We start from the raw sequence: 15569 nt of genomic DNA, 5'->3' as shown, positions 1-15569 counted from the left end.
CCATCACCAGAGTCTGTACACCAATAACCAGGGTCAGTATACCCATCACCAGGGTTACCATACCTATCACCAGGGTCAGAGTACGTATCACCAGAGTTTGTGTACCCATCACCAGGGTCTGTATACTCATCACCAGGGTCTCCATACCTATCACCAGGGTCAGAGTACGTCTCACCAGAATCTGTGTACCCATCACCAGAGTCTGTACACCCATAACCAGGGTCAGTATACCCATCACCAGGGTCTCCATACCTATCACCAGCGTCAGAGTACGTATCACCAGAGTCTGTGTGCCCATCACCAGAGTCTGTACACCCATAACCAGGGTCAGTATACCCATCACCAGGGTCTCCATACCTATCACCAGGGTCGGAGTACGTATCACCAGAGTTTGTGTGCCCATCACCAGGGTCTGTGTACTCATAATCAGGGCCAGTATACTCATCACCAGGGTCTCCATACCTATCACCAGGACCAGAGTACGTATCACCAGAGTCTGTGTGCCCATCACCAGAGTCTGTACACCCATAACCAGGGCCAGTATACCCATCACCAGGGTCTCCATACCTATCACCAGGGTCAGAGTACGTGTCACCAGAGTCTGTGTGCCCATCACCAGGGTCTGTATACCCATAACAGGGCCAGTATACCCATCACCAGGGTCTCCATACCTATCACCAGGGTCAGAGTACGTATCACCAGAGTCTGTACACCCATAACCAGGGCCAGTATACCCATCACCAGGGTCTCCATACCTATCACCAGGGTCAGAGTACGTGTCACCAGAGTTTGTGTGCCCATCACCAGGGTCTGGATACCCATAACCAGGGTCAGTATACCCATCACAGGGTCTCCATACCTATCACCAGGGTCAGAGTACGTATCACCAGAGTCTGTGTGCCCTTCACTAGAGTCTGTACACCCATAACCAGGGCCAGTATACCCATCACCAGGGTCTTCATACCTATCACCAGGGTCAGAGTACGTATCACCAGAGTCTGTGTGCCCATCACCAGGGTCTGTATACCCATAACAGGGCCAGTATACCCATCACCAGGGTCTCCATACCTATCACCAGGGTCAGAGTACGTATCACCAGAGTCTGTGTGCCCATCACCATAGTCTGTACACCCATAACCAGGGCCAGTATACCCATCACCAGGGTCTCCATACCTATCACCAGGGTCAGAGTACGTGTCACCAGAGTTTGTGTGCCCATCACCAGGGTCTGGATACCCATAACCAGGGTCAGTATACCCATCACCAGGGTCTCAATACCTATCACCAGGGTCAGAGTACGTATCACCAGAGTCTGTGTGCCCTTCACCAGAGTCTGTACACCCATAACCAGGGCCAGTATACCCATCACCAGGGTCTTCATACCTATCACAAGGGTCAGAGTACGTGTCACCAGAGTTTGTGTGCCCATCACCAGGGTCTGGATACCCATAACCAGGGCCAGTATACCCATCACCAGGGTCTCCATACCTATCACCAGGGTCAGAGTACGTATCACCAGAGTCTGTGTTGCCCATCACCAGAGTCTGTACACCAATAACCAGGTTCAGTATACCCATCACCAGGGTCTCCATACCTATCACCAGGGTCGGAGTACGTATCACCAGAGTCTGTGTGCCTATCACCAGGGTCTGTACACCCATGACCAGGGTCAGTATACCCATCACCAGGGTCTCCAATGTCAGAGTACGTATCACCAGAGTCTGTGTGTCAGTCACCAGAGTCTGTACACTCATGACCAGGGTTAGAATACCCATCATCAGGGTCTCCATAGCTATCACCAGGTTCAGTGTACGTATCACCAGAGTCTGTGTGCCCATCACAAGTGTCAGTATACACATAACCAACAATAAAAAATCCAAGACAAGGAGGGGGAGAGGGTGAAATCTATATTTTTTTCTTTTACTCAGGAGCTATTTTGTTTGGGGGGGGGGGGGTATAATGGGTGAACATGTCACTGACCCATAATAGATCTATCCATGACCTATCACCAGGGTCTGTATACACATTACCAGGGTCTTCATACCTATCACCAGGGTCAGAGTACGTATCACCAGAGTCTGTGTGCCCATCACCAGGGTCTGTATACCCATAACAGGGCCAGTATACCCATCACCAGGGTCTCCATACCTATCACCAGGGTCAGAGTACGTATCACCAGAGTCTGTGTGCCCATCACCATAGTCTGTACACCCATAACCAGGGCCAGTATACCCATCACCAGGGTCTCCATACCTATCACCAGGGTCAGAGTACGTGTCACCAGAGTTTGTGTGCCCATCACCAGGGTCTGGATACCCATAACCAGGGTCAGTATACCCATCACCAGGGTCTCCATACCTATCACCAGGGTCAGAGTACGTATCACCAGAGTCTGTGTGCCCTTCACCAGAGTCTGTACACCCATAACCAGGGCCAGTATACCCATCACCAGGGTCTTCATACCTATCACAAGGGTCAGAGTACGTGTCACCAGAGTTTGTGTGCCCATCACCAGGGTCTGGATACCCATAACCAGGGCCAGTATACCCATCACCAGGGTCTCCATACCTATCACCAGGGTCAGAGTACGTATCACCAGAGTCTGTGTTGCCCATCACCAGAGTCTGTACACCAATAACCAGGTTCAGTATACCCATCACCAGGGTCTCCATACCTATCACCAGGGTCGGAGTACGTATCACCAGAGTCTGTGTGCCTATCACCAGGGTCTGTACACCCATGACCAGGGTCAGTATACCCATCACCAGGGTCTCCAATGTCAGAGTACGTATCACCAGAGTCTGTGTGTCAGTCACCAGAGTCTGTACACTCATGACCAGGGTTAGAATACCCATCATCAGGGTCTCCATAGCTATCACCAGGTTCAGTGTACGTATCACCAGAGTCTGTGTGCCCATCACAAGTGTCAGTATACACATAACCAACAATAAAAAATCCAAGACAAGGAGGGGGAGAGGGTGAAATCTATATTTTTTTCTTTTACTCAGGAGCTATTTTGTTTGGGGGGGGGGGTATAATGGGTGAACATGTCACTGACCCATAATAGATCTATCCATGACCTATCACCAGGGTCTGTATACACATTACCAGGGTCAGTTACACATCACCAGGGTCTCCAGGGTCAGAGTACGTATCACCAGAGTCTGTGTGTCTGTCACCAGAGTCTGTACACCCATAACCAGGGTCAGTATACCCATCACCAGGGTCTCCATACCTATCACCAGGGTCAGAGTACGTATCACCAGAGTCTGTGTGCCCTTCACCAGAGTCTGTACACCTATAACCAGGGCCAGTATACCCATCACCAGGGTCATCATACCAATCACCAGGGTCAGAGTACGTATCACCAGAGTCTGTGTGCCCATCACCAGAGTCAGTACACCCATAACCAGGGCCAGTATGCCCATCACCAGGGTCTAAATACTTATCACCAGGAATAGTTTACGAATCAATAGGGTCTGTGTGCCCATCATTAGGGTCAGTATATCTATCACAACAGTCAGTGCACTTATCATCAGGGTTTGTACATCCATTACTTTGATCAGTAGACTTTCACCAGGATAACTGTACCTATTACCTATCACCAGAGTTAGTTTACCTAACGGCCGTGTCAGTGTACGCATCCGTGGGTCTGAGGGCCCATCTCCAAGGTCAGTATACCTATCACAAGAGTCAGTACATTTATCACCAGTATATCTATCACATTCTCTATCACCAGGGTCAGTATACCTATCGACAGAGTCAGTGTACGTATCACAAGGGTCTGTAGCCAATCACAGGGGTCAGTATGTATCCATCACCAGAGTCGGTATACAAAAACGTGTAGATATTCTAAGGGTCAGCATACGTAACACCAGAATCTCAAAATCTATAACCAGGGTAAGTATAACCATCACCTGAGGCAGTATACCTATCACAAGGGTCATGAGTGTCCGTATCACCAAGGTATGTGTAATCTTCACCAGGATCAGTATACCTATCACCAGGGTCACTCAACTTATCAACAGGGTCAGTATTACCTGACTCAGGTAATGGATATACAAACCCTAATAAGTGCACTGACTGTTGTGTTAGGTATACTGACCCTGGTGATGGGCACACAGACCCTATTGATGCGTACACTATCCTGGTGAAAAGTATTAAGACCCTGGTGAAGGGTAAACTGACCTTTGTTATGAATATACAGACCATGATGATGGGCACACAGACCCTAGTACTACGAACACTGACCCTACTAAAAGGAATAATGACCCAGGTGATATGTTTACAGTTCTGGTGATACGTACTCTGACTCTGGTGATAGGCATTATGACCCTGGTGATAGGTATTGAGACCCTGGTGATGGGTATACTGACTTTGGCTACGGATGTACAGACCCTGGTCATGAGCACACAGACTCTGGTGATACGTACTCTGACCCTGGTGATAGATATTGAGACCCTGGTGATGGGTATGCTGACCCTGGTTACGGGTGTACATACCCTGGTGATGGGTATACTGACCCTGGTTATGGGTGTACAGACTCTGGTGATACGCACTCTGATCCTGGTGATAGATATGAAGACCCTGGTGATGGGTATACTGACCCTGGTGATAGGTATGGAGACCCTCGTGATGGGTATACTGACCCTGGTTATTGGCGTACAGACCCTGGTGATGGGCACGCTGATTCTGGTGATACGCACTCTGACCCTGGTGATAGGTATGGAGACCCTCGTGATGGGTATACTAACCCTGGTTATGGGTGTACAGACCCTGGTGATGGGCACACAGACTCTGGTGATACGCACGCTGACCCTGGTGATAGGTATGGAGACCCTGGTGATGGGTATACTGACCCTGGTTATGGGCGTACAGACCCTGGTGATGGGCACACAGACTCTGGTGATACGCACTCTGACCCTGGTGAAAGGTATGGAGACCCTGGTGGTGGGTATATTGACCCTGGTTATGGGTGTACAGACCCTGGTGATGGGCACACAGACTCTGGTGATACGCACGCTGACCCTGGTGATAGGTATGGAGACCCTGGTGATGGGTATACTGACCCTGGTTATGGGCGTACAGACCCTGGTGATTGGTATACTGACCCTGGTTATGAGTGTACAGACTCTGGTGATACGCACTCTGATCCTGGTGATAGATATGAAGACCCTGGTGATGGGTATACTGACTCTGGTTATGGGTGTACAGACCCGAGTGATTGGTATACTGAACCTGGTGATGGGTGTACAGACCCCGTTGTTGGGCACAAAAACTCTAGTGATGGATATAATGACCCTGCTGATAGGTATGGAGACCCTGGTGATGGGTATACTGGCCCTGGTTATGGGTGTACAGACCCTGGTGATAGGCACACAGACTCTGGTGATACGTACTCTGACCCTGGTGATAGGTATGGAGACCCTGGTGATAGGTATACTGACCCTGGTTATTGGAGTACAGACCCTGGTGATGGGCACACAGACTCTGGTGATACGTACTCTGACCCTGGTGATAGGTATGGAGACCCTCGTGATGGGTATACTGACCCTGCTTATTGGAGTACGGACCCTGGTGATGGGCACACAGACTCTGGTGATACGCACTCTGACCCTGGTGATAGCTATGGAGACCCTGATGATGGGTATACTAACCCTGGTCATGAGTGTACAGACTCTGGTGACTGACACACGGACTCTGGTGATACGTACATTGACCCTCGAGACCCTGGTGATGGGTATACTGACCCTGGTCATGGGTGTACAGACCCTGGTGATAGGCACACAGATTCTGTTGAGACGTACTCTGACCCTGGTGATAGGTATGAAGACCCTGGTGATGGGCATACTGGCCCTGATTATGAGTATACAGACCCTGGTTATGGGTGTACAGACTCTGGTGATAGGCACACAGACTCTGGTGATACGTACTCTGACCCTGGTGATAGCAATGAAGACCCTGGTGATGGGTATACTGGCCCTGGTTATGGGTGTACAGACCCTGGTGATGGGCACGCTGATTCTGGTGATACGTACTCTGACCCTGGTGATAGGTATGGAGACCCAGGTGATGGGCATACTGGCCCTGATTATGAGTATACAGACCCTGGTTATGGGCTCACAAACTCTGGTGATACGTACTCTGACCCTGGTGATAGGTATGGAGACCCTGATGATGGGTATACTGGCCCTGATTACGGGTGTACAGCCCCTGTGATGGGCACACAGACTCTGGTGATACGTACTCTGGTCCTGGTGATAGGTATGGAGACCCTGGTGATGAGTGTACTGGCCCTGATTATGAGTATACAGACCCTGGTGATGGGCACACAAACTCTGGTGATACGTACTCCGACCCTGGTGATAGGTATGGAGACCCTGGTGATGGGTATACTGACCCTGGTTATGGGTGTACAGACTCTGGTGATGGGCACACAGACTCTGGTGATACGTACTCTGACGCTGGTGATAGGTATGGAGACCCTGGTGATGGGTATACTGACCCTGGTTATTGGTGTACAGACTCTGGTGATGGGTACACAGATTTTGGTGAGACGTACTCTGACCCTGGTGATAGGTATGGAGACCCTGGTGATGAGTATACAGACCCTGGTGATGGGCACACAAACTCTGGTGATACGTACTCTGACCCTGGTGATAGGTATAGTAACCCTGGTGATGGGTATACTGACCCTGGTTATTGGTGTACAGACTCTGGTGATGGGTACATAGATTCTGGTGAGACGTACTCTGACCCTGGTGATAGGTATAGAGACCCTGGTGAAGGGTATACTGGCCCTGGTTATGGGTGTACAGACTCTGGTGATGGGCACACAGATTCTGGTGATACGTTCTCTGACCCTGGTGATAGGTATGGAGACCCTGGTGATGGGTATACTGGCCCTGGTTATGGGTAAACAGACAATGGTGATGGGCACACAAACTCTGGTGATACGTACTCTGACCCTGGTGATAGGTATGGAGACCCTGGTGATGGGTATACTGGCCCTGGTTATGGGTGTTCAGACTCTGGTGATGGGCACACAGACTCTGGTGATACGTACTCTGACCCTGGTGATAGGTATGGAGACCCTGGTGATGGGTATACTGACCCTGGTTATGGGTGTACAGACTCTGGTGATGGGCACACAGACTCTGGTGATACGTACTCTGACCCTGGTGATAGGTATGGAGACCCTGGTGATGGGTATACTGACCCTGGTTATGGGTGTACAGACTCTGGTGATGGGCACACAGACTCTGGTGATACGTACTCTGACCCTGGAGACCATGGTGATGGGTATACTGACCCTGGTTATGTGTATACAGACCCTGGTGATAGGTCATGGGTAGATCTACAAGGGGTCAGTGACCTGTTCACCCCAAATCCCCCCCCCCAGCAAAATAGGTCCTGAGTAAAAAAAAAAAAGGAAAATAGATTTCTCCTTTTTTCCCCTCCTAGTCTTGGATTTTTTTATTTATTTTGGACTAAGGTGTTTGTAGAACCTGGTGAAAGGAACAATGCACGAGATAATATTGGTTTACATAAAGTCTTTATACTAGCATACATGTATGTAATGAAACCATGATATTTTGTTCAGGCACCTAGCATCGTAGCAAAGTGGGTTGAGGGCAGACTCATCCAATCTTGCCTTGAAAAAAACCCCAACTCAAAAATACTTTTTAAATAATTGAAAATCCTAATCCGTGGGAGTAGGGGGCTAAGTGTACCTTTAACTTCAATTTCACAGTTTATTTCCTCTCTTTCATTTCAAATTTTATATGGTCCCAAAAATATTCGGGGGGGGGGGGGGGGGGGGTGCAACTGTATGTTAATTTACTTTTTTATAAGTTAATTCAAAAAGAATATTTGCTGCGAGAAAACGTGTGCTGGAGGGGGGCAGTCCCGTCCCCCTGTCCCTGCCCCCATTCCAACCCCCAACCCCCCTCCGATGCTAAGTGCCTGTTGTTTTCCTGTAACATTGATTTTGATTGTTCTCTCAATTGTTTATTTAATTTTTTGGTGTAAAATCTAATGTACATAACATTTTTATCACTTCTGATCATATTTTTCATATAAAAATCGCATTTTTAAATTGCACATATATCAGTTCGAAGTTCCTCCAAATAGCTTTCGAATTTCCTCCCAATCGTTTACCTATCCCGATGGAAAGTTGGTTCACGCATGCGCACATCCTGGTTATAGTGCCTGGTTATAGGATATAAAAAGTGCCCTATTCTATACCTCACAACGCAGGTTGAATTTGTCCGCCATGTTTACTGACCTTGGTCGGATTTATTTTGGGATAACCAATGAGAATTCAGGAGCGGATCTTGAACTGATTATAGGAATTCCCCTTTCATATTAACGCGGTAAATATGAATTTTCCATTATATACCATTTCCTAAAATGATGTTTTAGTGTTTGAACAAGGTAAAATAATTTATTTACACTGACATTCAAGTTATCAAGCCCATCAAAACTTCAAGCGTAAATCCCATAAAATCACGCGAGAACTGTCATGTCTGTTGAAAAAGACGACTGGTATTACATGCTGATGTGTTTTATCTGGTTTTGATTTATATACGGTTAGTTTGTTCAACCTGAATTAAAAAATCATTTTATCTAAAGGTAGTCAAATATAAAAAATATCTTTTCAGACCGAAGTCAGCCGCATGAAAAAATTTAGTTTTGTACCATTAATACGGAGATCTTATGGAATTGTAGCCCTCTTCAGTAAACGTCAGATATAAAAAAAAATCGGAGAGGGCTACATTTTGCAGCTAAATGAATCTACATGTAGTTTATATGTAAAATAGTTACCCAACAGGTATGTACATGTAGCATTTGAACTAATATTTTACAGAGGTTTGATCCCTTGCTAATGCCCGGCAATTTTTCTTTTTTGTTTGATACAAAAGCGTGAAGTGTGTCCGTTAGAAGAAAAGCTGCTGTTACAGCTGTAAAATATTATCAGAATGTTTCATGCAGTAATTTGGCAGACTTGATGGAACCGTGTCTATATTTTTCAGTCTGTCCCAAGGGATGGTTTGGTTCAAACTGCAGCAGCGAATGCCTGTGTAAAAATAACGCCACCTGCAGCCCGATAGGTGGCGCATGTAACTGTACTACCCCAGGGTGGACTGGCCAGTTCTGTCAGGAAGGTGTGCACAGAGTTATTGATTTAAAATTAATTCAAAACGTTTCTAGCGACAATGTGAAAGTTCGAAAGCCTACTGAGGCCAAATCGAAATTCAAAAAATGTTATAAATACTAGATAAATAGACGTTAAAACGAGCTAAAGTCGTTATTACGAGATAAAAAGGTTTATTGATTTATCTTAACATTAAGGACTTTGTGAAAGTGTCCCCTAGGCGTGTAAGTAAAAACGTTTAACAACCATATACAGTTAGTGCAGAAGTAATGACACGTGAGTCTCTAGCTGTCTGTCTGTCAGTCTGTTTGTCCGTATGCCGATCTCTCTGTCTGTCTGTCGATCTGTCCGTCTGTCTCTTTCTCTCATTATCGCTTTGTCTCTTTCAAATTTCAAATTAATTGATATATTTTATTTTAGAATGCAACTCAACACGTTTTGGTAGAAACTGCCAAGAAAATTGCACGTGTGGTGTCAATGAAACGTGTAGTCGGTTTGATGGTCTCTGCGCGTGCATTGCGGGCAAAACAGGAGTGAACTGCTCTGAGGGTAAGTACATAAATGACATGTGCAGTGAACTATCTCAGCAACACCCATCTTGTTCGGAATCGATATCATCTAAAATATTTGTGAGATAACTACAGTGATTTTCCATAATTATCTTCATTGTGGAAACGTTTTTTAATATTTTCAAGTGAGTAAAATTATATGTATGATGACATGGAATATTAATTTTGGTAGAATGTTATTGCAGATTGTCCTGCATACAGATTTGGACCAAACTGCACCAATTCCTGTTCATGTGCACATTCAACTGGATGTGACGCAGTAACGGGAAAGTGTATCTGTGATGTTGGATACACAGGAGAGCAATGCAATGAAGGTATTATCTCAGTACATTAGATACTATTCTGTTGTTTATCTGCCGTACATGTTCCCTCGAATTTAAATAAAATTAATGTTTGAGATAGTCATATTTCTTCTTATGAGACGGTTGTATATATATAAGGACATTCTGAGACTTGACGGTAGTTTGATGACTTTCAGTCTGTAGTTCTGGTACATACGGCGCGAGATGTAACCAGACCTGTAACTGTACGGGGGCCGAGGTCTGCGAACCCGACACGGGCGAGTGCATCTCACGTGAGTACAATTATTGATCCAAGGCTGGGTTGTTCCATTGGGAGATGAAGGAAGAAAGTGTTCCTTAAACTTCAATTAAAAAAAAAATAAACAAGCAAAAAGGGGGGGGGGGTTAGAAAGTTGATTTTGCCCACGTCTGGAATAATATAGATACAAAATCGAAGAAAAGTTCTTTCCTTATTGTTAGTATATTATTTCTCGGCTTCAAGGTTGTGTGTGCCATGAAGAGGGTACAGCTAACTGCAACTCCCTGTATGATTCCTGCAGATGTTTGCCTTATCACAACCACACTTGTCATGATGAAAATGTATTTCTTAAAGAAAGATGCAGAGGTAAATATAACATCTTGTGATTTGAGCTATTGTAGCAAGTACATATGAAGCCTCATTGATCAAGTTTTGATATTTTTAAATGTCTTTGAACCCTGCAGATGTATGTGAATGTTCTTCCCCAACTGATACTTGTTGTGTTTCGAACTCGTCCATGTGCCAATGTAAGGATGGCTGGACCGGCCGGAAGTGCTCCACAGGTAAATGTCCTTGATCTTGAGGTCAAAGTGTATTCGGTAAAAAAATACAGGATACAAACGTCATAGAGGAGTGTCACGTGTTACTACCTACACAATTCTGTCAGTCTCATTTTTCTTTTACATTTTCTCTTAACAGTGGTTCCCCCGAAACAATTTTATTTTGATAAATCACTAACCAATTCAGTAGATTCTTTTTTATTTTGTTTGTTTATTAGCATGTCCACAAGGAACTTTTGGGAGAAAATGTTATGGCATCTGCAATTGTTCAGCAGACGAACTGTGTCACCACGTGAGCGGAAATTGTATTTCTCTTGATACGGCAGGTATTTATTTTACGCACACACGCACAAACACACGCATGGTTAGATACAAATTACACTTACTTCTTTAGGATATATGATAACTTTTGGTTATTCGGGTATTTAAGGTGGTATAGGACATCTCCATGTTGTCACATATTCCCTACCGAAATAAATGATACAAGTGAAAAGCTGTCAATGTGACAGCAAACCGGGTTTTCCTTTATGTGAACTTTATCAATTACCCATGTCAACCCTGAATTGATAAATACTACCTACCGTATCAGTGAAATGAAGTACCCTATATGCAATATTTTGCCAAAAAATGACTTAAGTTTTAAAGCTGGTATTTTTCATTAATTCATTAGTTATCAGAAATCAAAATTCTAGCAATGTGGACACCTCTGATTTATGTACAATTGATCTGCAAAAGAAAAATTTCCTATCTTGAAAACTGTAGGAGGAGTTATCCGTACAATGAGGGTACCCTATATGCAATATTTAGCCAAAGATAACTAAGTTCAAAAGCTGGTATTTTTTTCATAGATTATCAGAAATCAATTCCTAGCAATATGCACATCTCTAATATATGTACAATTGATCTGCAAATTAACAACTTCCGATCTTGAAAACTGTAGGATGAGTTATCTGTGCAATAAGAATACCTTATATGCAATATTTTGGCCAAAAAATGACTAAGTTCAAAAGCTGGGGTTTTTTCATTAACTATCAGAAATCGAAATCCTAGCAAAATGCACACCTCTAATATATGTAAACGTAATAATGCAAAACAACAATTTCCTATCATGAAAACTGTAGGAGGAGTTATCCGTACAATGAGGGTACTCTCGTAGCAGCCCCCCCCCCCCCCCTCCATCCGCCCCCGCCTGCCCGTCTGCCCGCCATTTTCACCATTTCAATAATCGGATTTTTTCGTTGTAAAACCCGGTTAAAAATCAAGTATAACTACCAAATATTGTTAGCTAACAACGTAGCGCAATTGATTAGAGCGTTGACTTCGAATCTGCAAACCTGACTGAGTTCGAATTCCACTCGATTTTTTAAAAATAATTTTTACCTTTCCAAAAATGTGGCTGAGTCTAATTATTTCTACCTTAGATATTTTGAGGGAATTTCTTACATCTTTATTAATTTGTATTTCCATTATTGTAAGATCAAATTTATATACCACCCGAATTTCCTACGGGGTCGTCTCGAAAGTGTAAACGTTTGAGTATAGGACTCTATGCGAATTTGTGGAAAAAGTGCAACTTTTAAAGTTTTCCCCATATGTTTTGAATTTCTACCCTAGGAATTTCTTTTAAAGGTATGAAAACTATTGTAAAAAGTCACAAAATGGTGACAAATGTTTACCTTATGGTTTGGTCCAGGGATAATATCGAAGTTAATTTTTTCTCATATAGATAGACATATTGTGACATATATTGGCTTATAAAAAAAAATAACTTTAACTGGCTTTATGCATAGTTTAAAATACTGGGAAACGATAACGCCTAAGTGCCATTTTAGCATTTTACCCCCATCAAATTCAGGGTTTTGAGTACAGCAAAGGAAAAATATACACTGGCCTATCCGAACACTGGTTTATTTGAAAAAAGGGAGTTTTTTTTGTTCTTTTTTTTTTTTGCTTCTTCTTATCTTGTAAATATTAAGTGTACCGACAGTACCGTCGGTAAAGTCCATAGAAGGCGAGGCGGAGCCGAGCCTTCTATGGACTTTACCGATCCCAAAAATTTCTTTACACAGTCGGTAACAAACCTAATAAGTGTTTTGTTTTGTCGATGACCTAAAGTTTGATATGTAAACAAACAGAAGATAATACATAATATCAAAATTCATAGCTTAATTCTATATTTTTTTACCTTTCTCGTCAGTCGTCTGTGCAAACCTGGATGCCATATTGTAGGATCATAATATTACGTCACGAGCAAAGGGTTTTACTCTAAATATTTTGGGGCTTAAAATCAAAGGTATGGTTGAACATTTGTGTAAAAAATCAGCTTAAATAACGTTACGTCCGCCATGTTGCCGTATAAATTTTGACGCTCGCCGTGTAAAGAAATTTATAAGGCAATCACGTGACGCTATTCATCCAATGACGTCGAGACATTCCAGTCCGAGGCAAAACAATGATTCTTCGTGTAAATATTTAAAATATACTACTATTATATATTACATGCTTCTCTGCTTTCTGCATCATAAGTTTATTAGCCTAAAAAATCCAAAATTGTTAAAAAGAAAAGCCATAGGTCTGTACTATACGGGAAAATTCCGGTTGACATGATTTTTGTTGCGTGGACCCTGAGGTCCACGCAGAAAATATATAAGCGAGGTTAAACCGGATGCTATGGGGAAAATTCAGCCTGCGCATGAGCTAGCCTGGTTCCTGTGCGTAATGGGTAGCTCAGGGAACCAGGTTAGCATACGTTTATCTGAATCGGGATCAGGATTCCTTGCCATATATGTGCATAAGTTCAAAGGCGCTGTAATTGTAATGTTGTCGGTAAACAGTACAGAAATGATTGGCATGTGATATGAACTATCAGTATTATGAAATAAGTTAATGTTATGCCGAAACTACAACATGCATCAAATAGCATAATTTGCAATGTTTTGTTGTTTTCCGAATACACATGTAACTTAACTTTACTTTTATAGTAGGCGAGGCTAGAGTACTTCCCGATTAAAATTTTTTAAGCATTTAAGTATGATTGAATAATTATGTCACTGTGTAAAAAGTAAAATCTCAAGAAAAATGCATCAAAATATGAAATGTTTAATTTACACAAAGCTGTCACTGCATAGTTAACAAAGTAGTGCGAATCGTAATGTGTGCGCAAATAGTAGAATTCGCCGAATGCCTGATACTATACATGCAATTTTCATTCATAGATAGATCATAATTATTTTAGAAGTATGAACTCTTTCAATTCTGAGATAAAAAGTCAGGGCTATACATACATGTATACTTAATACAACGTACAAATTTAGTGGGGGCTAGAGCCGGCGGAATCTCTGATAATCTCAAGGCTTTCACGTTTTCGTTGGAATCACATGCAAATGGTCCACGTATAGTAGTCCTTTTTTAAAGGACAGCAACTTGTATGTACTTTATGTCAACCCGAATTTTTCCTTAGAGCAACAGCAACAGATTTATGACCTGATCAACCAATGAAATTACACTTCTTACAGAAGCTCAGATATCAGCCTACCCGAGGAAAGGATACATTTTCTGGATTTTTTGCGGGATTATTTTTGTTCTACTCGTTGCCTTGACAACAGGACTTGCCATTTATTTGAGGAGACTCCGCCCCATCCCGAAAGTCACCAGGTCAGACACGACATCTCAATTTCGCCTGATTTTTAATTCAGTAAACGTGAATAGTTCGTTTGAAGTAAACATTTGCTATTTTGTAGTGTCCGCTGTATTACGTGTAGGAGACAGCACAAACGTTAACTCAAACTTAAAATAATAACTAGCCACTGACTTTAACTGTTTACGTGAAGTCAATTAAAAAACCCCTTTGGTTAATCTGAACATCGCAATATATCACCACGCATTTACCATCCATATATCAGTACAAACAATATAAAGCATACATAAAGGATATAAAGAATTTTTTCTACAAAATCTTGCATTTCAGAAACCACTCGCCTTGTAAAGACATGTCATGCTGTGAGTGTTTCAAACCTCATAACAAGAGAGCATCAATTACTAGAAGATACACAGAGCTACAAGAGGATTTGAGCTGGGTAACCTCTGACAGCGACTACGACCACTTGTCCAGACCAGGTCAGGCCAAATCCGAGCTCCAGATAGACTTTGACCCGACCTACAACAGAACAAGTGAGACTGGGGATGAATACGGTACCACAGCTCTCCCGCGTGGTTCCAGTATAGTTACATCGGAAGATGAGTACAGTCATATCAAAGGAAATGAACAAGCAACAAACAGTATTTATGATACTTTACAAAGAACTAAGGTGCAAGTGGACGAGAATGTGTACAGCGGTGACAATAGTTCTGTGATTTTCTAATGCAGTTTGTTACTATATCTCTGTGATCTTACGCCTGTGTGATAAATTCTTAATATACACAAACTTGATCATTTCGTATGCAATATTTCTAAATGAACACATACGGATTAATGCAACAAATGCAAATGCAAAGTCATGATGAATGTGTACTAGATGTGGTATTAAATCTATGTCATTATTATGGAATTCTGATCGTGGCACCAAATATTTGACATCATAATTGTGTTTTAATCTTGACACCATAGCTATGTCATTATGTCTGTATCCTGGTCATGGCACCAGAAACTATGTCATGACTATGTACGAACAAGGTACTATATATATTTTTTGTTTCTAATGCATCCTGGTCATGGCACCAAATAAATTATGAATGTGTTTTGGC

General features: G+C 43.1%; 1 protein-coding gene across 1 annotated transcript in view; it reads left to right on the top strand.

Moving 5' to 3' along the window:
* Window positions 1–15569, top strand: part of LOC128175771 (multiple epidermal growth factor-like domains protein 10) — a 19356-nt gene extending 3787 nt beyond the window's left edge. Inside the window, exons 5-13 of the mRNA XM_052841613.1 lie at window positions 9036–9167; window positions 9578–9706; window positions 9912–10040; window positions 10205–10300; window positions 10510–10632; window positions 10731–10829; window positions 11045–11152; window positions 14342–14480; window positions 14794–15569. Of these exons, the coding sequence (XP_052697573.1) occupies window positions 9036–9167; window positions 9578–9706; window positions 9912–10040; window positions 10205–10300; window positions 10510–10632; window positions 10731–10829; window positions 11045–11152; window positions 14342–14480; window positions 14794–15187 (1349 nt within the window). The 3' untranslated portion in view covers window positions 15188–15569. The remainder of the gene's footprint in view (window positions 1–9035; window positions 9168–9577; window positions 9707–9911; window positions 10041–10204; window positions 10301–10509; window positions 10633–10730; window positions 10830–11044; window positions 11153–14341; window positions 14481–14793) is intronic.

This window comes from Crassostrea angulata, chromosome 1, assembly GCF_025612915.1.
Source record: "Crassostrea angulata isolate pt1a10 chromosome 1, ASM2561291v2, whole genome shotgun sequence".
Taxonomy (NCBI): domain Eukaryota; kingdom Metazoa; phylum Mollusca; class Bivalvia; order Ostreida; family Ostreidae; genus Magallana; species Magallana angulata.
This window is presented reverse-complemented; position numbering and strand designations above follow the sequence as displayed.